Raw genomic sequence first — 26,505 nt, 5'->3', positions numbered from 1 at the left:
TTCACACCTTTTTTTCTTTTTTAAAGGAATAATAAAGAAACAAACTTCTATCTTCAACAAAATACTGCCAGTAAGTTAAGAAGACAGTAGATGGCAGTATAGAAAGTGGCTTCAATGTCATCTGAGAAGTTACCTGGCTTCTTTCGCATACATATGTATATATGTGTGTATGCATATATATAAATATATGTATTTGTGTAGATATGGGAGAGGTGTACATGTGTTTATAAGGAAGAAGCAATTTGAGATATTTTAAATATAAGGAAAATCAGAAGTTTTCCATGATTATCTAATATATATCTCTCAGTGAAACCTTTCCTAAAGTACAATTGTATGAAGGCAAGCCCACATCTTCCCCTCAAGGTTTGGCCCTGGCAGGCAGCTTGCAGGAGGATGCAGTGCCTGGTCTGGCTTCCCAAGCCCCCAAAGCTCTCATTTCCCTCTAACACAGAGGCCAAAAGGACAAAGCCTCAGAGGGCAAAGCACTTGCCTAAGAAGTCACTTCATTACTGCATGGTACTCCTCTGGCTGTATTCGCTTAGATGTAAACAATGATTTTTATTATCTCATTTGCAATTGACATGCTAGTCCCTAAAAGGTATTTGTTTTGAATTTGTTATCATTACATTTTTGTGGAACAGTGAGTATTGAGGAGAACATCGCCTTATATGGTAGCGTGCATGGATGTATGCAGGGATCCAAACTCTTTATAACTCACTGAGAATTAATAGTTGCAAATCTGTTGGCTTTTCTTTTAGTATGTTAATTTTAGAAGAAGCAAAGAATGAGAGGTAGCTTTCCAACTTGTGCGCAGCCTGCTTAACATAGCGCTTATTTATGAACTCTGATGCAGAATCTGATTTACTTCATAGAATGATATTTGGGGCTATTGGAAGTCGCTGGTATTTTCCCTATGAAGGAATCTATCCCCACATAATGGACTTCAGATCTTTTTTCCTTCCCCCCTCACCCTCCCCTTCTCTCCAGTTTATAACACAAATAACCTGGCCCAATTTCTCCGAAGCAGCAGAAGGGCTGTCAAGTATCCCATCAGTTATATATTAACTTGCATTAAGGGAGGTGAGCACACCTGATAGGAGGCCAAGTCACTTTCAGACATGGATAGTGCATTAAAACCGGTCCTGTGAAATTACTGAAAATGCTCTCTCTTAAAAATGCAGACTTCTGCTGTTGAGTAACCTTAAATGTACTGATGATAACTCTGTATTAGATCAAATTGTCTGTGATGAGAGTGAGCATTTGAGGGATGGCCCCAGTGACCAAGGAAAGGCAGAAGGTCATCCAGAGGAGGGATGCCTTGCAGTAGCCTGTCATAAAGCTAAACTCTGGGGAGCCAGTCCAAAATGAACATCAGTTGATCAGGATTCCCCCCTGGATTATTATTTTTTTTTCATTATTTTTCCCCTTAGCTTAGCTATGCTCAGTTGAGTGATTCAGTAAGTACTGGAAAAATGAAAGGTAGGCAACCTGAAAAGACCTCCACAAAATGACTGTACCTCAGTAAGTGCATTATGAGTCAAAATGCAGGTTATGGCTACATCCTTCCATCAGAAACCACTGTGAGAGCATGACTTGTTTTCTGAAAATAATTCACATGCATGAATCCACTGTTTGGATAATTCTTCCCTGTACAGCCATGATAAGCTTTTATACTGACATTCACATCCTGCAGAGGAAGGGAGAAGTGCCCTTTATTATCTCATTAGGATAACAGCAGTCCCTATAAGCTCTGACCCAGGAGGCAATTCTGCGTAGCCAATAACCTTTTAATTAAACAGCACTTCCTGGAAATATTTATACTTTGCTCTTGGAATAATATACTCAGGATAAACTAATTGTAAAAACAGCATTCAAATTCCATCATTGACATTATAAGGGAAAGAACAATGAAAATCAGCAGCAGGGCAGAAGAAGGAGGAATAGAAAATAAGTAATGGAAGTGTGCATGCCCCTGTGTTTGTGCATGTTAGGAGTTTGAACAAGCAGATTCATCCAGCTCTTGGTGTAATTTGGCATCTTTCTGAGGCAAAAGCCTTCATGTAAGTAATATTTTTTATCATTGCTTTTCCTTCTCCTTTCTTCAGGATAGCTCACTTCGGGGTACAGAACAGGCTTTGCTCTTACCCTGAAGATCTGTGCTATCATCCTCCTGAAAGAACAGATGAGAACCTCATGCCAAGTTTGCACTGAAAAGATATTTAATCTCCTTTTCTCTTAGCCAGCTCTATGGATGTAACCCAGGGACTGGCCAAAGAGGCTGGCTCAGTTTTGCCTTCTCAGGCAGCATTCTCAATGTTCTTTCTCCGTTATCCAGTTCCCCCACATCAGTCATGCTGGACCAGTTGCAGTAGGTATAGATCAAAGATGGACCTGCAGGCTTACTGCCAGTTTTGATTCAGAAAGCTTCAGCACCTCATTAGGACAAATCTGCTTGAGTCAGTGATGCTCATCTTATGCACCTTCCATTTAAAAAACTTTACGTCGTTACCATGCTTATTAATCTACACTTTGTAACAGAATTTCCTTTTTACTACAGCTGTACTCAGCAACTACTCAAGCTTCGTCCTCAGATTCCAGATCATCATTCATGAAATCTTTTTAGTCAAATCAGTGTTTCTTCCTTGGTTCAGACTAAATATTCCCTATTTCTTGTAGAGAGTTTGTTCTCACCGTGTTTAAACTAATATCCACAGGATCATACATGACTATGAACAGTCAAGTACAGTACTTAGATCTGAACAAAAACTCATATTCCCAAGATTTGCAGGTCATTCCATCTCTTAGACCTTACAACCTCACCTAATTTTCAGAAAGATGAAATTTAAATGCAAGGTACAAAACTTTTTACTCACAGGAAGCTCTATGTAACCAGGAAAGAGCTTCCTTCGTCCCTGAGCAACAAGCAAAGAGCAGTTGAGTCATCCCCACTGATGGCATACTTTGTAGCAGACCAGTTGTTTCGTCTTTGGTTGAGTTTTTTAGGTGAATGGTCAGGACAATTTCCACCATCATCGCTTTTAGGCAGCCTCCAAGTAGCAGGATTTGATCCCATGAAACTCAGCTCTGCAGTTCAGTGTAATTTTCTGGTGTTTCTGATGGCAATATCAAATTCAATATAGATGTGCTGCTACTTGGAACTTACCCAAGGAGATCACAATCCAACCTTTTGGGGCAATTCCCTCTAGCTCTCTTCTCTGGGTCTATGGCAAACCAAAATCCTCTCATCTCTCCACAGCATCTCCTTCCATGCTACTGGGGCTATAGGGTATCTCTGCTACTGCAGCAGGAACAGAGGCTACGGTATCTCTGCTGCTCCCCTAACTCTGCTTCTGCAGCCCTGGGGATGGTTCCTCCATCCAGCTCCCTTCACCCTACAGATGCCAGCTGGAAAGCTCTGCTGGAGAGAATACCATCTCCATTATTGGAACTGTGCGGCTCTACCAGCCCTCTTGGCAGCAAGGGAACATTTTCTGCTTTAATCCGCACAGAGGTCAAATAGTTTCCTCTTGCAGCTCTCTTCCAAGAGTCCCCTGGGAGCCAGCAAAGGGCTACATCCTACAGGGCTTCCTCACAGGGACTCAGGGCAAGGAACACCAGGCATGGAGAGTGGTGATGCACAGAACCAAGCCTGTTCAGTTCTCCTCCCACTTACCCACCTCACCACACGCATTGAGCACTCACGAGTGATTTGGGTGAACTTTCCTGCTGGAGTTTTTCCAGGTTAGGTGTCACTAGGACATGTACATTTAGAGGAAAGCTGTTTTTTCTTTAGATGTGAGCCTTTTCAAGGGAATTTAAAGAGTCAGGGCATCCTATTTCCACTGCATTTCACTGTGATATCACCTAACTCATTTCAGCACTTCTAGAATCCTAGATTTGTTTTTAAGCTTCAGGCCACCTTCTGCATGATCCATACTTGTCTCTCAGACCTCTCACACACTTTGGCCTTGCAAAACAATCTTAATCTGTGGGAAGGTTTTGGGGACAAATATTTGGAAACCACTCTCTGATACTCCCAGAGTACAGGGCGTCCATTTGGCCTCGTACACAGAGCTGGGCTTTGCAAATATCATTCTGCTTATGGGTTCATTGCTGACATCTTTAGCAGTCAGTTCTCCAAAGTCCCTCAAGACTTGTGTTTGTTTGAATGCTGTAAATATTAAATTCACTCTCAATAAGGAAATGAAACAGCCTCCGTCTCCTGGAGATGTTTTTCTCAGCCACGCTCTTCCCCACTCCCTACAGCTGCCTTCCCTGCTCTGCTGCACAGCAGGATTCCTGACTAGCACCACTTTTTTCCTACTCTGTAGCAAACTACAAGACCTCCGTTTACTCCTTTTCTCATTGAGTACTGTACATCCTACACTTAGGAATGCTCCGGCATCAATCAGCCCAGCTGCTGCAGCTACATCTTGATTTCCAATGGCCAGGGCAAAAAAAAAAAAAAAAAAAAAGCTGCCTCCTCCCTCCCAAACACAGTGCAAAACAGCCAAAACTTCCCATTGCTCCCACCTTCAGAGCAGATACATCCAGCAACTTACCCATGTGCACAATGACACAGATGCATCATCCTTCCAATCTGAGCATCACAGTTCAGGATATCTAATAACTGATATAACTTCAGAACTTGTTTTATTTTCTCCACTTCTTAAGTTGTGGGTATTAACCCTTCATGAATGATCAGCTCTCATTGTCTGAGCTACAGAAAGAGAATAACTCTAACTTACTTCTCTTTCACCAGCACTACTGATTACAGTGGCATTTTTTTTTCTTGAGTTTGCTTTCAAGTTTTTTCTTTTGATCTTCTCTTAATCTTTTTTCTTCTCCAAATGAAATGGCATTAGAGCAATTGGGAATGGTCCTTAGCAAGAAAAAGTTTATTTCTGTTCTTTCTGGAATACAACCTGGGAATTGTTCTTCTATGAATTATTTCATTATTATGCTTGTATTTCAGCACACACCCAACACTATTTCAGCAGTGGTAACTTTTGAATATATCGAAGTTAAATTAACTTTGTGATGAATAAGAGATGAGGCTGGAAGAAGCTGTTCAGATGGTGCTCTTGCTGCAGTCCTGACAGTCTAATTGCATAAGTGCTAACTGTGTCTTACTTTTCTCTCCAGTCTTCTGTACAATATAAACAAAATGAGGGTAATTAACTCAGGAGTCCTCACTTGTTTAGTGTCCTAAAGATTTTGAGTTAGACGATTTCAGACACAGTAACAAAGGAGTGAGATCAGACATTTAAATATGGTTCTCTAAGGTATTTAAACCCAACAATATCTGTGTGGAAAAGTAAGATATGACCCAGGACTTGCAGTACTTAGGATCTACCATATGGCAAAGATACTGTAAAAATGTTTTGCTTGGAACACCTCCACATTTACTTCTCTTTTAAAGCAAAATATTTTGCCTCTTCAACAGGTAACTAGTGAGTCAAAATGTCTCAAAAACCTCTCAGCGATGATGAGAAATTCCTCTTTGTGGACAAAAACTTCGTTAACAACCCTCTTGCCCAGGCTGACTGGTCAGCGAAGAAACTGGTTTGGGTTCCATCAGAGAAACATGGATTTGAAGCAGCAAGTATCAAGGAAGAGAAAGGGGATGAGGTGACAGTTGAACTGCAGGAAAATGGAAAGAAAGTGACACTGAGCAAGGATGATATCCAGAAGATGAACCCTCCGAAGTTCTCCAAAGTGGAGGACATGGCCGAGCTGACTTGCCTCAATGAAGCTTCAGTGCTGCACAATCTAAGGGAGAGATACTTCTCAGGCTTAATTTATGTAAGTAGATTTTATCTTGAATGCTACCATGTCCCATCACAAACAAAGTGGATCCCACCTGCTGTCTGGGATACAGTATTTGTGTATAACATTGGCATGCAAGTACACATCTCTCAGCAACAGGATCCTAAACCAAAAACGTGTTTCAGTGATGTTTTTTTTCCCACAATTCTTCTGCTTTATTACTTTTCCCTCTTTATTCAATTAAATTAAAACACATAACGGGTTTCTTCCCCAAACTTTGCTAATTATGAAATGATATTATTGACTTGGAGAGCATCCTCTGATAGTTAAACAGCAGTCTTGCTGCTTTGAACATCGTGACTTAAATGGAAATCTGATCAAATTTTCAGTCCATATGCCCCAACAGTAACTTCAAAAAAGAACACATGGAAAAGCCAGGTTACATAGTCTTTTCCCAGGCAAACTACCAATGAAATGCAATGGACAAGTTCTGGTTTGGTGGCTGCTTGAATAAAACCTTATGTTTGACTAAATGAAAAATCCCACTGTAATTCAATTGAGAGTGCTCATATCCTTCAAAGATACACATCTATTAGGGCTTTCTTTTTTCCCCTTTGTTGGTCAACTTACAGATCAGAGAAGCCTGGATAAATTCTAATCACTCTATGTTCATGTGACTCAGGGCCCAGATTTCTCTGCTTCCCATTTCACACAAGTGTGGTAACATAATCATGTTTTGCCATTAATAATTTGCATCAGTAGTCGTCAAACTGCACAATAAAAGAACCCAGGAAATTTCCATGGGATTTAGCTGTTATCTTTCATTTCACATGGAGGATCCCTACGTTATGCTGTAGAGAAGTAACCAACAGATTCAATCCATGGAAATTTTACTTGCGTGACAGACCACTAATGAGTGAAAGAAAGCACAGAGCTTAAGTAACAGGGTTCTAGAGACAGGAATAGAGCTCTCTTTAATTTGAAGAATGCTAAATTGGAAGGTAGGAAATGAAGCAGAAAATAAGATAATTACATACAGTTAAACAAAAAAATCCCAACATTTAATTGTTATGCATAACTTAATAGAGCTAAAGTTGAAGGTCTTTCCTTCAGGAATCTATTGAATGCATGTCATCAAGATGCTTGAAAGAAGCTAGACCTTCCATGCTCTCAGCATTTAGATTTATTAGATTCTGTGCCCACAGGTGAACAGAGGGAGCTGTGTGCTATTATAATACTAGAGCACAAAATGTTGATTACTAAAATGGAATTTATCTGAAAATGTTCTGCATTGTTGCAAGATTTAAAAAGAATTACTAGAATTATAGTTGGATAAAATGAGAAGGAGGTGGGTTTTTTTGTTGTTGTTGGTTTTTTGTGTGTGTTTGTTTGTTTTTTGTCTGTTTTTTAGAAAGAAAAAAAAAGACCAGATTTTTCAGGACTTCCTGTTCATTTACTTTGTGGAGTTTAATGGCACTCCGAAATCCTACAGGAAGTTCATTTACTTGCATCATCCACTTTTGAAAAGTTAAAATTTGTTTTCATGGAGTCAAACATGAAAGTATATCTGAAATTAAGCTCTCTCTCTCTCTCTCTCTCTCTCTCTCTCTCAAGAAACAAGATTTTAAAATAGTGATCAATTAACAGTTACAAAAAAAAAAAAAAAATCTGATTTGTAATAGAAATAGTATTTTCAGGAAACCTAAAACTGTTTTAAATTGTCCAGCCTTATACAGGGCTGTCCTACTACACACTGTCACACCTTTTAGGAAAAAAAAACAACGTGTGGGAAGAATATAAACAGATATTTTGGCTTTGTTCTCATCTACTTGCAAAACAAACTGTAAACCACCATCTCCTCTCTTTGCCTTGGCTGCCTACACTGCCTGCCTTGGAATCCCACACATACAAGGAAAACTTGACCTTATTATTCTTCCATTTAGAGCATCACTGATGCAAGTGGGGATTCCCAATTATGCTATAGAAAAAAAAAATTCAACCTAGCTGAAACAAGCAAAAAAAAAGTCTCACAGCAAATCATCTGTCCTTAGATTTAAAGTAAATATTATTAAATCAGAGGAAGTAAAAAGTGTGCAATAACTCAAACTAACCAACCACTGGAAGAACACCCTGACCTTTTTCTTTGATGGAGTTAAGAAAGAACAAAAAGTGCTTTGCCATTAACTCACATTTCACACTGCTGAGAACAAGCAGAATTTGCTTTGTCCAGACACAAATGAGAGCAAAAATGACAGTATAAGCATCAATAAAATAGAAACTCGATTTGAGAGCATAAACAAGTTTCTTGTACCTGCACTCATAGGCACTATTCATTCAGCTTTTGCTCAACGGTGTAAAATTGTTTGTCTATAGGAAACTATACACGATGTTGGAGCCAGTGTTGGGATACTTCTGCCCAAATGTAGGCACTAACAACTCAGATGTGTGTATTTGCATAAGTCCCTCTTAACCATCAGTTGTGATGTTCAAAGGACAGCAGTCCTGTGTGGAAACTATCCCTAAGATATCAGATCTTGCCCCCAGGTTCTCCAGGGATGGACACGACTGCAGATCTCCATCCCTGGACAGGCCATACCTCAGCAGAATAATCCAAGGCACAGATATTTCAAATCCCGCTTTCAACTCCATGCTTGGCTAACTGGCTTACTTGACTTCAGAGCACTGTTTATATTAATCTGTTTTCCCCAGATCTTTGTAGAACATCTAGAGCGGTGGTGGTGAAGCCACAAGCCCTGGTTAACCTCCCTAGGTGAGAGGAGGTATCAGTTGCAGTCTAGTTAGAAATGGGGATGCCCAAACTTCATCAGCTCAGGCTCTTTTTGGATGTGGCTCTGGGCAGCCTGGTCTAGTGGCTAGTGACCCGGCCCACAGCAGGGGATTGAAACTAGATAATCATTGTGGTCCTTTTCAACCCAGGCCATTCTATGATTCTGTGATAATTCCATGATTTTTTCCTGCTTTAAAAATCTGCTTCTTGTGTCTCCAAGTTGGCACTTAGGCGTGCAAGTAAATAACTATATAGAGACATTTAGACTTTGCATGATGAAAGTCAGGAAAATATCTAAAAATCTCAGTGAAGTGAGACCTAAGTAACTTCCTGAATTGAAAATTTATTCTTTTACTTACTTGGATATTAGTAGTTGAGTATATATAGCACTACTTCAACTGAAAAACATATCTTATTATCCTTCCCTTAAGGGCCTAGTGGTCATTCTGGCTTATATAAGATACATAGCCATTTTTCAAGTGTATTGACCATACAGCACTAAAGTTCATTTTAACACAATTGCACAGAGCTTTGTCCTGAACTCTGTCATCAATTAAAAGCCATCGTAGCAGTGATTTACCCTCCCCAAAGGTTTTAACTTGGGGACATCAAGAGCTAGTAAAGATGCAGTCACAGTGCTGTAAAGGTAGGAGGTGCCCTCACAGATGCTTGGAGCAGCCCACACGTTCTGCCCAGTGCGGGGCACCCAACCTGCACCTCACTGCCATGAGCTGATGGACGCTCTGTTTGCTCAGTACCATATAAAGCTCTCAGGCTGTGCTGAGACCGTGTTGTGCCATTTCCTAATATGGTCAGGAAAGGGAAACCCCTGTGCCCAGATCCAAGCCTTTGAGATGGCGTTTTACAGTCCTGTGCTATCCTGGTTCCTGTGGGAGAACTGAGGTGGCTTGAGCTGTCCTTAGACACAGCTCTGAGGTTAGGGCAAGGTAGCACTGTGCAGTGCAGCGCTCACTCATGAACTGGGGGAATCCAAACAATTTATGTCCAAGTCATAAGGGACAAAAGTTCATTACTCCATTTGTTTCAGACTGGTGTCATTTCAAAAAATAGTAGCCAAAGGCTGGCTAAAGGGCTGCAACTATCATTTCTTTTTCTTTATTTATTTTTTGTGTTTGTTTACTTTGCTTACTTTTAGTAACTGTTGTAATATATGGCTCTTCATCTATTATCACTCACTAATATTTCTGTTCCCAGTTCAATAAGTTGGAGTTTCTTGAAACAAAGGATGTTTTTTAAACCTAACAGCTGGATGAATAGCCATCAGCTGGTGTCAGTGTTCTTGCTTGTTTATGCATCCATTTTTACGCCAATACCTTCAGTAAACTGAACACATAAAACAGATTTTTTTCTTGAATCTCTTACAGAAATTGTTGCTTATTGGAGGTATATGGCCATTCTGATAAGAGAGTTTGGAACTGGAGTAGTTTTTTTAAAGACTCACATTAATCGTTACTGCTGTATGGTGGCTATATGCCCAACATAAACCCAAACTTCTGATCTAAGATTTAAGAATTTGATATCTGCCTGAGCAAATAACATTCCAGCACACAAATACATGTATAAAGGAACATTCTGAAGCATTGTAGTCCCTAGCTCATCACAAATAAAGGTGATCCATTACATACCAAAAACAACTGAAACAAAAAAAAAGTGCAGCATTTTATCAAAGCAGAATATTTCCACAAGCAGAAAAAATTGTACTTTCTGTCAGATTCCTTATTAGAAATAATTATTTATGCACTTGGAAGCTGCACTCATACACGTACACCCAGAAACTGCCACTTCATTTGTCATACTAAATTGAGAAGAATAATTGTTATTTGCTAAAATCCTGTTGGTTCAGTGCAGTTGATGCCTGTGTCTCCCAGTCTAGATACAGTACACAGTACTAATTCCCTTTTTCACTTGAATTTCATTGCAGACTTATTCAGGTCTCTTCTGCGTTGTGGTAAACCCATACAAACAGCTGCCCATCTACTCAGAGAAGATTATTGACATGTACAAGGGAAAGAAGAGGCACGAGATGCCGCCCCACATCTACGCTATTGCAGACACAGCCTACAGGAGCATGCTGCAAGGTAGGCAAGTTCTTAGAAATCACTGCACTTTAACAGAGAGAAAACAGTGTACTGCTGCGCTTGTGCTCCCTCAAGAAGCACAGACAGAAAAGCTCTGATACACAGGGAGACATGGGCTTTCAAGAAGTTTCGGAGGAATTCTTTGGCAGGAACGGCACTCCACAAACACTGACTCAAAAAGGAAAAACAATCCTTTTACCCATCTGTGTCGAGGCATGTGGGAAGGTTTCAAAGTTGAGCAAATAGTTTTGGCAAATACGGGCATGGAAAACGCTCCCTTTGCACCAGTGGAGACTATTCCAAAGTTAGCTGCTAAGGCTGTTGTATCTGTCGGCATTGCTCCTCGCTCTCTCCTAGTAAGCAGATTCAAATAACACTCTGGGGCTACTGTTAGTACAATGCTAATGCTTTGGAGTCTTGAGTTGAGATGTGCTCTGTTTTCTAATGGAACAGCAGTGGGAAAGCAGTCAGACCCCAAAGCATACAATGAGAGCTTAAAAATACGTAGGGAATTTCTGCATTGAATACTGACAGGCTAAGGGGATTTTGTCCTAAGGAAAGATCATTCATTTAGAGATAAAAATGCTACAGCAATGACCACACAAGGCTGCAACATCTACAGAATGCAGGAACGTGAGTGGCTGCCATCTCGCAGCAGCCTCGGGTGCTCTGGGGAACCAGAAGGCTGCAGAACACTTTGAAATGTAAATCTCCATTTGAGGTCTGTTCCTGCAGAAATTCTGCCCTACGACTGTGGTTCAGCAAGATTTGCAAACTCAGCCCTGAAGCTTAGGGCTGCCTTGTTTTAAGTTTAAGGATTTAAGGGTTTAGGACTTATGGATTTTTGGTCTGACAGGGGAAAAATGATTAACAGCATCTAGAAATGTCAGTTTAGCTGCTAGAAAAATACCCAGCATTGACTTCTTAGCAACGTTTACATACAAACAGAGAACAGCAATTGCTATGGAGATACTAATCCATCAAAACCATTTTGCACTTTATCTAACCATGACCCTGGCACACACTGTGATCACAATGATTGCAGCACTCCTGTAGTTAAAATCTGAGAGAAATAAGTTGACTGGATCTTAAGATCAGTTTGTTCAGAACACTGCAGATGGTTCATGTTGTTATAATTCAAGGCTCAGAGTAGACAAAGTAGATAAAGTATGTGATAAGCCTCTGTGCTGTCTAATTTGACCAACCACCTTTCAGACTTCTGCTATCTTTAAATATCAACAAAATCTCTGTTATTTTGGAGCAAACACTACATAAGGATACACGCACCAATGGTGACAGATATCAAAAGCATCAAAACAGGCTTTTTTCTCCCCAGAGATGTCTTGAGTACTTTATGTACTAACTGCAGTGTTAACAAAATAACCCAGATGACAAAAACCACTTGAATATCATTTACTTATGTAAGTTGATCAGCTAATTGTAACCTTGGCTTCTAACCTTAGGATCTTAAATTTTCAGACATGCAAATACTTGAAACATAATGAATTCAACTCTAAACTTTGCCTTAAAACATCAACATTTTTTCTTCCTGTCACTTATGGAACATTTCTTTTCTGGAGCTGTATCAATTTGATCACCCACAGGATGCAGAACTACAGTGCAGCAAAGGAGGATCAGCAAAGCATCAGTAACAGACACACTGAAATCAGATATTCCTCCTTATCTATTTTCTGCAAATCAGATATTCCTCCTTATAGGTACCTGTACCTATACAAGGACAGGTATATAAAAAGTATTTAGGGCTGAGAGGACAGATTTAAGCTTTTAGAATAACATGATGCACTGAATCTCATTTATGGAGCCACAGCTGAAAGAAACTTACTTGGTAGAAGCAGATCCCTGTAAGCTTCAGCCATCTATCTGCCTTGCAGATCAGGTGTTGATCTCTGTGGTCTGCATGCAGCACTTCTCAGGGTTCTGAGCAGGGCCTGCTGTCAAAGCAGCCTTCCTTCCTCAAAGCCTTTCAGCAGTGAGCCTCACTGGGGAGCTATGCAAGAAGTTCAGCAGTACCCTTCTCGTTCAACACAGAACTCTGCTGCTTGTCCCTAAAAGTGGGTTGAGGGAAGTCAGCTAAGAAAGTGCTGCAAGGTACCGACAGGGAAAAAAAAGAATATAATACTGCATCCACTACTGAAAAATAAGAATTGTTTCAGTATAGCAGTATATACGATTTTCCTTCTTAAGACAAAACTAATATCGGTTCTCTGCCTGATCCCAACAGCATAAGGATCTCTTTCACTCTTCCTCTCTCCTGTTGTTCCTAAGGTGGTCTTGTGAAGCCACCTGAGCATAATCACCCTTCGCTGCAGTCATTAACTACTTCTAGAACAGCCAGGATTTAGCTGTGCCTCTCAGGTTAGGAGGAAGAGGCAGCACAAGTGGATGCTTTCCCTGCTTTCTATTCACTTTTTTGGTGCTTGGAATAATGTTCTGACTCCATCAATTCTTGATGGATCTTCATATCTTGTGATTCATATGTCTTTTCTGGAGGAAACCTTCCTGATAGAAAAAAGGAAGAGGAGAACAAATAGGAAGGAAGGGGAAAGAAAGGAGGAGGGAACAGACCATAAGTTGAACTTTAAGAGAGACACTTCCACTACCTCCTCCTAACCACACGCAGCTGGCACAGCAGCCAAACCCTTCCCACAAGAACTTGCATCACAAGCCCAGGACACCCACGCTTTACTTGCTTATTTACTTGCACATGCAGTTTTGGAGTCTTTCCATCTCTGAAGAGGGCCCCAGCTGCCTTTAAAGCTGAGCTTTTGTTTGGAAAAACAGACTCATGTTTTGCGCATAAAACTAAACCAAAGCTTAATATAACTAGTTATGTAGCCAAACTGTATTCATGCTGAGGTGGTGAGGATGGGCATCAACATAACAGAGTGTGTGTGTGTGCAATACATATGGACAGAGTGCTTCGTGGGACTTTGTAAGCATGTTTGTCAAGGGAGTATAAAGAGAGATTCGTGTTCATAAACATGGATCAGGGCAGTGGATGTTTTCCTTGAGAAATGTCAATATTACTCCTTATCTGAGAAACTTGCTTAGTTTCTTCTTGCCAAACTAAAATATATCTTAGGTTCACGAGACTGAAGAATTACATTCTAGTACTTTGTGATCAGGACTGCCTGGCCAAAAGCAGTCAGCTTGTTCAAATGTCCTGGGCTACCTCTATCTCTCAACAAATCAAGCCATGGTATCTGCCAATAGCTGGTCCTATTGCAACTTCATCAGCTGGGGATCAGAACCCTTCACATTCAAACCTCTGTTGGCACAAACATCCAGCAAAAAGCATGTGCTCCTCCTCTGCTTTCAAGACTTACTTGGTTAATGTATTCATTAGAGATGATGTTCAAATCCCATCAAAGTTGTTCTTGTAACAACACAGCCACTGTTAAAAGAAATCAAATAATTGGAGACAACGATCATTAAAAAGTCCACTTATATTTCTTTACTGACCTCTATACCCTGTGTTATGGATGCAGTGGCTTCTCATTGCAGTTGCAATAGCACTGCTATGTAAAGGGCTCAGCCTCCTCATCCCAATACTCCCAGCACTGATCTTCATGCAGTCTTCACACAGAAATGGCCCAGCTAATAACCATTCCTTGCTTTTTGCTAGCTTCATTTTAGGGTGGGTTACTGCAGCCTGGCGTGCAGTGTGGCTGCACGAAGGCGTGATGCAGCACACGAGAGGGCACCATGGTGCAGGGCAGAGGAGCCAGAGGTGGGTGGATGGATGGATGGCTTCTGCAGCACTGCCAGATGCCAGTGGTAGTAGTCCAGTGAGGATGGGTAATTCTGCTGCCTTCTGCTATTGTCTCTGCAGGTGGCGAACAGCAAATGTGTGATAAACAGCACAAATAAGGAAGGTCAGGTTGTGGAGCAGTAATAACAGAAATATTTTTTCATGTGGAAGATTATGCTTTTATTACATGCTCTGAATAATACTGAGAAGACATACTGAGGCGTTCTTCAACTCCAAGAAGCTTATCTATTTTCTGCAAAGCCATTTTCATGAAAGCACTTTGTAAGCAAGCTTGAGTTAAAGATGGAAAAACAAACAACCTTGTAGCTACTTGGAGGTTTGGGAGAGAAACACAGTTCCCAAGGTCCTAGAAAAGGAAGTTGCATGAAAACCCAGCTGTTTATCATGTCCTTAGCAGGACCATACAGAAATGTCCCCTTTAGTCAGTACAGTTATTAACAAATGTAAAGAGGCAGTAAGTGAGTGTTGGAGCTTGGCTTCAGTCTGTTCTTCCCTTTTATGGTAAAGCTGCCAGCTTGCTGCTTCATTGTGATAAACCATCTGATTTTGTTTGTGATTAAGCAGAACTAGCGTGTCTATTGAGAACAGAGGGGCATATGTTTCCTACAAGCAAACTGGAGGTGTTTCGTGAAAAAGTGTAGCATATTCCAGAAAAAAAGGTCAATTTCATGGTTAGGAAAGCTGGTGGATTTTAGACAGTGAAGTATGTCTGTTTACTATTAAATATTCAGGAGAAAATCCCAAAATGTCCAAAATGTTTAATATAGACATACAGGGGGTGAATGTCTTCCAAGTAGTACTGTATTTTTTAAAAAAGATATTAACCATAGAGATATTGGAACATACAAGATATTTTGTTACTTTGTGAGCCCCAGAAATTATGCTTATCAAGTTTTATTTTGTGCAAGTCATTTTCTTCTGCTAAATCTACCCACATAATGTTTCAGAGTCCCAAAACAGGGCACAATCCTTCCTATAGAAAATAAAATATTTTGGAATAGAAATAGAAGCAATCAATTTGGAGAGTCCTGGAAAACAAATGAGGCAGGCATTGCAGCTCAAGACAAAGCAGAATAGGATTTGGTTTCCTGATTTCAACCTTACTTTTGCAATATGTTGAAACTTTTGAAGGAAATGGAGCAATGTTGCATATTCTCCCTCCATGCATGTGCATTGGCCAGCATGTCAGTGGGAGGTTTTGCAGGTCAGACTGCACAACTTAGCAACATAGGGCTTATTACTTCAGGACTTCATAAGGCTGCCAAGTGCTTGGGGCATTAGGAAGAGATAAGTCCGGTGACCAAGAGCGGAGTCTTTTCCTTCTGCTTCCTCACAGACTTCTGCAAGAAAGCCATAGGGCTGCCCACTTACAGGGAACAATCAGATTGCACAGGCACGGTCTTAGAAGCCATTCAGGATTACAAGGAAAAGATGAAAAAAAAAGGAAAAGCAACATAGTTTTTCTTTTCCCTCCAAGAACTCCCAGTAGCCCTCAGGCTAATTGTTATCAAGCTCACAAAGTGCACATGCACAAATGTCTATGGTGCATACCTTCGTATAAGACACGATCAAGAGGGGTCTGTCACTTACTGGGGAGGGAAAGAGGGGCAGCAACAGGCAGAGAAATGAAAAAATACTTGGCTTGCAGGAATATTACTTTTTCTAATGTCCCCTGAGCTCAGAATTTCCACTGGCAACTCTGTATCAAGGAGTCACTTTTATTTTCTTTATGATATTTATGGGTTTGTGGTGTAACATCAATATATGCCAATGGTTTCTATTTACACAACAGTGTATTTTTAGCAAAAATTCTACTGCGTTCTCATTTTTTTAATTTTAAAGAAAGCCAAGTTTAGTGAAAACTAAACACTGCACACAGCTCCCCTCCTCCAAAATGTGTATGTGGAAGAGTCCTGCAGTGTTGACAAATACCTCCAACAGCAATGTAATGATTCGTTTTGTACCAATTTACCAAGCAAAGCAGTAAAGTGGTGCCATTTTCTGAGCAAGGGATCAATGAAGCAATTGATGGTATAACACCAGTTTGAACGTTAAGGAGAAACTGGGAGTAAATACAGTTATTTAGTATCATTAAGCCAAAGCAGAATCCACTACTGCTTTTCCTAGGCTGGCTGTGGTCCAGGCAGCAATTACTACAACTTGTAAGCTTAATAGGCTGAATTTATCTCTATTATCCTCATGCAGTACAGAAAGCTTGTTTATCTCATGCCATTTATTACATGCAAGGTCAGCGATAAGGGTGAGCAACCAGATAGGTAGCCCTGCAAGTCATCCAACTCACAAAACAAAATGAGCAATGGGTTTGTGTCTTAACTTCTGCCCAGAGGCTTCACTGGTCTAATGCTCACTCTGCATCTGGTGGATAATACATAAATATACAGACACGTTTGCTTTTGCCTTATTTAACTGTCTGCTTCAAGTCTTGGGTTTCTAAGCCAAGCACACATTTCAAATATGCATTTGACGAACTTGGGAATTTGTTTTCTTATTCAGAAGATTTTTCTAAGTCTGTAGAAAGCAGTTTGATGCAGCCCCTTGCAAAGAAGGGCCAGTTTCAATGCCATGGAAGTTGCTCATAGCCTTAGTCAAGACTACTTGAAAATACATCCAAGGATGGAGACACCACACCTTTCTGTATAACCTCTTCTGGTGCTGAACATTTCCAGTTTTAAAAAAGGGCTCTACTTCAGAACTGATCACAGCAAACATTCTAAACACACATCTTGCCATAGAGACCAAATTGTAAAGCCTGTCAGTATCACAGACTTTTCTGGAAGTCTTCTTTCAGTGGAGCTTTGGGAAATACGTCAGTGTTACGGAGCACATTAGGAAACCTCAGTGTGTGTTCACTATCACAGCCTAAAGTCCTGAGATCAGGCTTTTGGTAGAAAATTCTGTGCAAAAGTTCTGAAGGTAAAGAGAAACTCCAACTCCAAATACATTAAAAAGGGAGATACATGACAAGATGTGCTTCTAAACCATGCTGCAACATTTGGTGTATTGGACTGCAGCACAGAAACCTCTTACATGTCTTACACAGTAGAAATAGAGATTTTGGCTCACCTTTTTATAAATTTCCATCCAATATATGTTTGACAATCCTGTTCATGGTAAAGCATGAAGAATACTTACGTACTTGTTAATATGCTGTTGTAAAAAATGTATCTTGTTTTTTCTCAATTGTGAGGATACCTTACAGACAGAAGGATACGTTTTGATAAAAAAGGCATTTCTAAATCTGAAATGGAGAGAAAAGAGCATTCAAGCTGGATGTGGCTCTGGACAGCCTGGTCTGGTGGTTGGTGACCCTGCACATAGCAGGGGGGTTGAAACTAGATGGTCATTGTGGTCCTTTTCAACCCAGGCCATTCTGTGATTCTGTGATTCTATTTGGACTGCTGTGCTTTGAAAATCTAATGACCACCATAAAATATCTTAGTTTTCGATGCCTTATCTGTCTAGACTTTGTCTGAAGTGGGCTGCTAGCCATATTTCATAAGCATGATAACAACTCAAGTTTCAGACTTGAAATTATCAATTATAATCTTCTTATAGGGAGCCTGATCTTTTTGCTGTCCTCATTATAGTTCATCTCTCATGGAATTTATGAAAAAATATTTTTGAACTCCTAACCTTTTGTTCATTTTTGGTACAAAATATTTCCATTAGAGATCCTTATTTAAATATGATGGCAAATTAAATAAGATGTGAACCCTGTACTTTTGACTAATTGTGAATTGTCAGGTTTTGAAAGGTCTAGATTGCTCAATGTAAGTCATTATAAATATAAGTACTTTTGTCAGGACTTAGCTATTTTCCCTAATTAATGGATTTTTTCTTTATTCACAGACCGAGAAGACCAATCTATCCTGTGCACGTAAGTAAACTGTTATTTTGTTACATCTCAATATTACAATGTCATTCCTTATTCAGAATCAATTCAAATTCTGGTGGAACCGATATATCCTCACCTTCAAAGAGCTTGACCTGCAGTCCCAGTAGAAGATTTGCCTGTTGACAAAATAAGAAGCAATATCATTGCCATAATATGTCTTCAGTGCACAGTTCTCAGTTTAAACTGACTTTGAATTCAGAGTTTACTACAAGAAGTTGGAGACTGTAGTTGTAGATTAAGAGGTCCCTTAAAGAAACTGAGAAAACTGAGGAACATGGAGAATTCTGGGTATTAAGTGAACTGCTTTTCATTCCTGCCCGTCAGAAGCCTACTGTCATATTCTAAGTCCGTTGTCATTGTAAGAAATTGATCTTTTCTGTTCATGATATTTTGGGCTGTTAGCATATTGTGTAGCTACAGCAGCCCAAGGCTTGGCAGTTCCATGTGGCACAGCCCACCTGGAAGCCTGTGTGCAAAGCCATGGAGAATTGGCTAAGTGCACACTGCACTACTTGAATCTTTCTGCAGTCTTTATGTAATTGCTTTAGGCAATAGCAAAACACCAACTAAGCCAGCCGTGTTCTGAAAGCCTTGATTGTTCTGAGTCCTGGCTTGCTGATGTTCTCTTTGAGTTCTGACCTGCCATCAGTGCCAGATGTTTTGGGGGCAATTAGTGTACCATGGGTCAGATGGCGATTTTATTGCAATAAACTTTGCTATGTTTGACATACTACTCCCCAACATTCCCTTGGTTTATCATTCCTACCAATTCTTGCAAAGCACTCAGACTGGTAGATTGGATGGGGATCTTCTATATAACCTTCAGCTTTAATGACAACCACATTCATCTATGGCTTATCAGTTGGTTTTATTTACTTGAGTGCTATTGAAGACACTTTTGGCATAATTTGATGTTTGTTGTATTACACATCTTCCTGTTTTCCTGAAAAAAGGTCATATTCAATTCATGTAAAAACAAATAATTGTTTGCAGAAGATGGCATGCATAGTATTGTTAGCAGGATTAGACAGTGATGCTGTAGTCAGTCAGAGACTGCAAATACATGTCATAGATCCAAACTGAATTGGTTTGGGGAGGTTATCCATAAAAATGTGGCTACTGGCTGTTTTTAGAAAACAGTGCTAGTGACCACCAGCCATACAGGTACTGGTGAGTGCCAGTGCTGGCTGGAACAAATTCATCGTGTAAGAAGTAGAAATTACATACTGTACCACAGAGACTAGCATAGCTCTGGCCTCTTTCATAAACAGATTTCAGTTACATGCATGTATATCAGTCATGCAAATATGCATGAAAACCAAAACAAATCTAAAATCAATGCAGTGATGAAATAAAAAAAGACCATCACTTTCTTCCCAGGATGAAACATGTCATGGTAAAGGAGACTAATTTAAATTGTGCATTTTGTCCTTCTATTCCTGCACCTTACTTTATTATTTTATCAGTAACACTTCAAATCTTTTAATCTTGAAATATTGAGATTTATTTTATTTTCAGGAAATTTCTTTTGCAATTCAATTCCTTTTTGCTTATAAAATATCTTTTTTCCACTTCTTTCATTTCTTTTTCCATTTTTCATTTCTTTTTTTTTTCACTGCTGATGGCTACAAAATATATTGAATATGAATATTTTTTTTTCCCTTCACCTGGGAGCTGAAAACATAAAGCATTTCACACCACTAAAACATAAAATAGAGAGAATGAAATATCTTTCCCATCTGGAAAACAATCTTGTTTAGAATAGCTGTTGTGTGTTGGATTGGCATCATGACCCATAGCTTGAAAAATTCCTCTCACTGTTTTTTTAAATCAAGATTATTTAAGCTAAAATCAATATACACAGCTTTAACTACTAGTAGTTTATCCTATGTTTTGGCCTTATTTGTCTGTATGGAAACAAGAAAGTCCACTTGGCTTTCAGCTGGGCAGCTCTCAAGTACAATCAATTCACAGTATTTTATAATTATTAAAAATTCCAAGACATTATCTTTTTGCCTAAAATATAGAACAAGAACTGAAGAACTCATGGCATTGATCACCTGGGATCTTTTCTTTCAATAGGAATAGACTCAAACTTTCCAAGGCCTGGTACCTAAATTGTGAAAAATGTAGCTGTAAGGATTCATATAGAAATAGTTGGGGATGCTGCCAAGAGCTCATCTACTTTTTTTTAATGCATGCATTTAGATTGATTAGCTTCTATCAAAATGTACAGAGCAGGGTACTGTTTGCACTTAATTTGGTACAGCAACAGACAAAATTTTGGGTTGGGCAGTTACCATCCTTTACCCTCCCTTCTGGGGCAAACTCTCCAGAGACTCACTTGGCTTCATTACCTCCTCCTGCTTTCTCTCCTGATACATGTCAAGAAGCAGTCACCCAAGACATCTTCCAAATTGCAAAGTCTTGTTAGGCAAAGACTCCTCTGCAAGAGAGCTGAACTCTTTTCTTTCCCAGCACACTAAATCTCAAAGGCTGGAGCTGGCAAGCAATGCTGTCTGGCCTCTCTCCCGCATGGTTATCTTGTGTTGCTTTAGACCTGAAGTGGAGCTTGGTGCCGAACCAGCTCAGTCTTTTGGGATTTTTGTGTAAATAAACTTAGTGGGATCCGTGGGCTGGCTTCTGAGTGAGGTCTCTTTGGGGATTCAGCTGGTCTAGGACAAAGATTTTCATTATCTTTGCACATCTCATACTGCAGGATGAAGCCTGCCAAGTCCTAATGTGATTTGGAGCACCTCATTGACTGCTGTGTTCACAGAGGCTTCCCGCAGTGCCAGAGTAGCCAGATTAAGGGATGTGTGAATGGTCAATTTTTGTGGTTCATTGCTTGCTGAAACAAATGCTGGAAATAAATCCTGCTGTTACTTTTTAGATCTTTCCAAAAGTGGAATTAAGCTAAGTCTTATATCATAATATTAATATAGAAAGCTTTCAAGTTTTCAACAAGAGGTCCAGTTTTTTAGCTATTCTTTCCCCAAACATGCAGCAGTCTTAGCTACACCCCAGGTTTACCCCACACCAGTGCAGTCAGCTTCCCACTCTCACCTCGTGCTAATTTGGAAACCTATTCAAACTGAGATAATTTTCATTTAAGGTGAAAGCGATGGAGTTGTGGAGGATTGAGTAGCACTATGTAAGTGTGCTTTAAATCCATTACTGAGTTACTAAACAAAAAAGAAAAAAAAAAAAAGCCTGGGCAAGAAATGAAGGAGGAATAAATTTAAAATATGTCACACAATGAGAGAGCATTGCTTCATGTTTTTTTTAGCGTAGCAAGCCTATAAGCCTAGTATATCTTTTCACTCTGGGAAAACAAGGCAGTTTCTTAGGATGAAAATATGTACTATTGTTGGACTATCACAGCTGTGCAACAGTTACTGCTTTTCCTCTCTTTGTTTTTGCATTGCCCACCTGAGCTGGTAGAAAAGAAGTACATTGGCCATAAATGTGCTGCTTCTAAGCGTGCAGCAATAAGAATGATTTGAGATACTTCAGTTAAATAGATGATCTCTCTGCTCCCCAGAATGATTAGGATAGAGGTAATAGACTTTGTATAGTGCACTCCTCACTTGGAACATGATTCGAGCTACAGATTGAGGAACATAGAGAACCAGAAGATGCCCCCTGGGAGGAACCCCATTGTGTGTATGGTCCATGCTGCAATAGTGACGCTTGCAAGAATCAGGCCCTTATTTAACAGTTGAGTCATTGAGACTAAAGACAGCATGCAGATTTAGAACAGATGGGATTCTTCATACCACCTCACAATAAAACTTGTTTCTGCCATCCTAGAAACGATGGAACCTCAAGAAAGATGCTGAGGAAAAAAAGCAGTGTGCCCAGTTCTGCTGCAGCTCAATAGTTCTGGGAAAAGTTTAATTCACCTATGAAATCAACTGAGTCACATGCTCTCCTCCTCCTAGATATTTCCCCTTTTAAGCTTCTTTATGTTTAAAGGCACTGAACCTAATTCAGCTATTCCTTTTAATTAATTACTCTTCAAACACATTGGATTCTATCACTGAGATGAAGTCTAGACCTTGTCATACAGCTCTGCTGCATCCTTCAGTGTAATGTTGTTTAATGAGTACTTGTTTATCAGACTTATTTATTGTCAGGGACATTTAAGAGTAATTTGATGTGTTGAAAAATTACAAGTATTCATCAGCTATGAACACGATACTTCATTACTTGATTATTTTTTTTTATCCTTATTGCTGTGAGATCATGTCTGTTTTCCATTTCATGCTGAAACATTTCCATTTCATGTTGAAGAATTTGTTATTGTCCATTTCAAAAGGAATTTAAAAGCTCAAAAAGAATAGCTGCAAAAAATAGAAAACTGTGCAGGAGCAAAGAGTTAAGGAAAGCAAGCACAGAACAAAATGTTAAGTAACTAAAGCATTACAGTATGGTAGGATAATTACAAGTAAAATGATGCCTTATATGGTAATACTCACAGGCATTCAGGGAAAAGCCAAATGATGGGCACCATTGCCCTGGGAGAAAGGAAATGCAATTCATGTAGTGATGAACTACAAATAACCTTTAATAAAATAGAATAGTTCAAAGCCTAGAGTTTGTTTGAAGAATGCTTTTATTTTTTTCCGAAGTATCAGAGATGCAAGGTAGATTTATTTGAAAACTTTGTACACATATGTCTTCAAATCAGTGTGCTTAGTTTGGAATTGTTCCCAGAACACTTAATTTTTATCAATAAAACATGGAAATGTTTTAGCACTGAAGTCCAGGGGAGAGATGGATCCAACCTCTAAACTGTGCAAATTAACCCAGGTCTTGTGAAAAGGAATCATCTCAATTATTTCTGGTTAAAACTCTAAATGTTCCTCATCGTGATGTGCATCAGACAGAAATTGTTTCTGGCGTCCTAAGGTTTAATCAATGTCATCACAATTTAAAAGTTCTTCCCAGCATTTACTCATATTTTTTTATGTCCATTTTTCACTAGTCCCTTGGTAGGAAAAATTAACCCCTTTATTTCCTAATTAGGAAAAGAAGCACAACTGCAGTGGATCCAGCCAAACAGATTCAGTTTCAAAAGAGCTAACAAATATCTGTGGGACTTTTATATGTATTGTTCTTTTTATTTTTAAATTCATTTTAATTTAAATCCAAAGGCACAGAGGTCTGACTTCCATGTAGACTGTTTTCCTCACAGCACTAGCTTGATAGAGTCAAAAGAGCTAAATTACTTCATCCACACCCACTTTCATGCCCTTTTTGACTGCTGATATAGAACAATATAAAAATGTTCTAGTCCATATCATCATCAGAGTCAAAAATCTAGCAGAACTGAGATGATAAAATGTGACAAAGAGGGAAGAGTAGGCTGGAAATGTTCTTACTTCTGACTAAAGACTGCAAATCTGGGTCCTTGTTCCTGTACTTTGAAAACTAGCATTTTACTTGATGAGAAGACTTGGAAGATGTAAATAAATTTAACCATGGAAGTCCTCTGGAAGGTGGAAAGTTACCACTGCATTCCTGCTTCCCAAGAGACAGAGCACAGCCAGAATGGCAGTTCTGCTGATCAGAAATGTCCCCATATGAGATGTCCCTGCTACCCTGTTAGTAGGGATGCTTCCAGCAGTGCCAGCTCTGGTCCCATTGAATTCATGGAAAGTTTGAACATAGAGGTCATATAAGGGAGTATAATTCCCTTATTCTCCAGCATTGATATAAGTTGCTTTAATGCCAGAATTTCCATAGAGAAAACTACTGTATTCTTGTTGATAGCTTTTCTTATTCTTGTACCACATTATAGTTAATGTTTTTTGTTCTTGTTGTTCTTTCTGCCAGCCTCAGTTCTCATGAATGTTCAGGCACTGCCATAAAAAATGTTTTACAATTGCCTTAAATGGCCCAGTGTCCAGTCAAAACACAAATGGGACAGAGATACATCTCTGATACTGCGTTCTTTGCATGCTAAAGTCAGGTGGATTCAGAGAGACTGTATTCTGGGATATTTACAGAGCCAGGCAGATTCCAGTCTTGTTTTTATACATGACGTACATCATATGGCAGAAGGAGCTCACCAGTTACCTAGCTTTCTTTGTGTTACTTTCTTTCCCCTCAGAGGTGAATCTGGTGCTGGCAAGACAGAGAACACCAAAAAGGTCATTCAGTACCTGGCCGTTGTTGCTTCATCACATAAGGGCAAAAAGGACACCAGCATCACTGTGAGTGAGCTCTTCTGTATTCAACTCTCGTTTTTGACTATTGGGACCGTATTGAGCTTATTGCTAACAGCAATTCAACGTCTGTGGCTTGCCAAATAGTCGACATATTAAGAGTACACAATTAGGTCACAGCTCTGTGTTTATGGAAAAAAAAATCTTTTGTTTGACATCCTCTTAGGCATCAAATCAGAATGTACTTTGTTAGAAGAGAAATGTTCATAGCTTTCTATATGCATAGCACCTATTTATATCATAATGTGAAAGACTTAAATTCTGCAAGGGCTTGGGTCCTTATTCTACCCTTGGCCCCTGGAAAATAAGAAGTTTGGAAAAGCTTTTAACTAAAACATTATCCTACTGTAACACAAAAAATGTATAACAACTTTTAAACTCCTAAAGTATTGATCACTTTTGTTAGCAGGCATATTTTCTTGCAAGGTAGCAAAGAGTTCCTAAATACATCCTATTCTTTTTGCTCCTTTGACACAGAAGAATTTTGGAAGGCAGATTTTAAATAAAGTACTTTCTTCAAAATTTGTAATAACCTTACCTTAGTGATTTAAGTTCATCATTTTGCTATGAACTGTAATATTAGCTTAAGTCAACACAGTTCTCTGAGATATTGGTGTGGCTGAAGCTCTCACCTGTCTTTGCTGTTTTCATTGATGTAACTTCAATCTTAAGTCATTTCCAGCCCTTTTTATGCTACTCAAATACTCCTGGAAAAAAAATAAATAAATGAAATAAAGTAGCAATTTACTTTTATGAAAAAAAAAGCTTAATTAAGGGAGAGATGTCAGTGTGTCCCAAGTGCAAGTCTGAGTGAAAAATAAGGAATTAGTAGCATAGTGCAAAACAAAGTAAAAATCTCACAACCACACTTGTGCTGGGTCTTGTCTGTGCTTTATGCCTACATATAGAAAACTCCAAAGCACTGCTTGGCCTCTTCCACTGTGAATAATTGTTGTACTTCAGGGAAGGGGAAGAAGTAGATGTCCCCTTGGGGCAGTACTTTCTAGAAATCTGTGATTCAAGTTGTTGGAAACAGCCCAGTATCAAAGGCATAGTTTTTCTTTGTTGAATGTTTATGAAAAAAAAACTTATTTCATCCAACTGAGTCCTTCTCAGTGGCTGGGGGAAATGAACTTGTGGTTTCAGGGCCATTCCTACTGAGTATGAAACTGTAGTTGCAGCTCACTCCTCCAGGGAATTACATGAGTCTCAGGATTAAAGTGGCTCCAAGACAGGCGTGAAGGCAAATATCCACCAGATGAAGGTTGAGAGAAAGTCTAAATTGTTCTATAATGTGTTGACAAGTAGTAATTCAGTGCCTAGGGCTACTGACACTGCAATTTCAGTCATTAAAAAAATAATCAATAGCAAAATGTCTCCACTGCACAAGAGAAGAGCTGGGGATTCACCATAAAAATATCTGTCCCTGCTTGTTGGTCCTGGGAGACTGACCTGGGACTGAATCCAAATCCCATCCCTTTGCTTTAGGTCTTTTTTTTTTTTTTAATTCAGTTAAAATACTCCAATACACTACTTGTATTTGTACTCTTGGTATGTCTGCAATAGATTGTTTTTCTTTGTTTTTCTGGTTTATTTGCATGGAAACTGTGTATTGGTTATTTTAATACAGGAAAAACGATAAAAATGTCTGTGTAATGGAAATGATACTGACACTTGTTTTGTACCACATTATTCAATACAGCAAGGTCCATCTTTTTCTTACGTGAGTAACTTAGACTGTTTGATGTGTGTTTAAGGCACTGAGTGTAGATCTGCATGCTATTGTTGCACCTCAAAAAATTTAAGAGAGATTTTGTTGAAATATGTTGTATGATATGATGAAAAGCAACAATAGCGCCAAATGCTCTCACAAATCAACCCTAACTGTGTCAGGCTCCATGATGAAG

General features: G+C 39.3%; 1 protein-coding gene across 4 annotated transcripts in view; it reads left to right on the top strand.

Moving 5' to 3' along the window:
- Positions 1-26,505, top strand: part of MYH11 (myosin heavy chain 11) — a 56,202-nt gene that overhangs the window by 750 nt on the left and 28,947 nt on the right. For 3 of the 4 annotated variants that reach the window (XM_010719481.4, XM_085237118.1, XM_085237117.1), the window contains exons 2-6: positions 5,447-5,805; positions 10,500-10,656; positions 18,320-18,347; positions 24,484-24,586; positions 26,301-26,321. In XM_010719481.4, the coding sequence (XP_010717783.1) occupies positions 5,464-5,805; positions 10,500-10,656; positions 18,320-18,347; positions 24,484-24,586; positions 26,301-26,321 (651 nt within the window). In that variant the 5' untranslated portion in view covers positions 5,447-5,463. The remainder of the gene's footprint in view (positions 1-5,446; positions 5,806-10,499; positions 10,657-18,319; positions 18,348-24,483; positions 24,587-26,300; positions 26,322-26,505) is intronic. The other variant, XM_085237116.1, reaches the window with a different exon arrangement.

This window comes from Meleagris gallopavo, chromosome 16, assembly GCF_905368555.1.
Source record: "Meleagris gallopavo chromosome 16, MGAL_WU_HG_1.1, whole genome shotgun sequence".
NCBI lineage: Eukaryota > Metazoa > Chordata > Aves > Galliformes > Phasianidae > Meleagris > Meleagris gallopavo.
The sequence above is the reverse complement of the archived record's forward strand: the minus strand, read 5'-3'. Positions and strand labels throughout refer to the sequence as shown.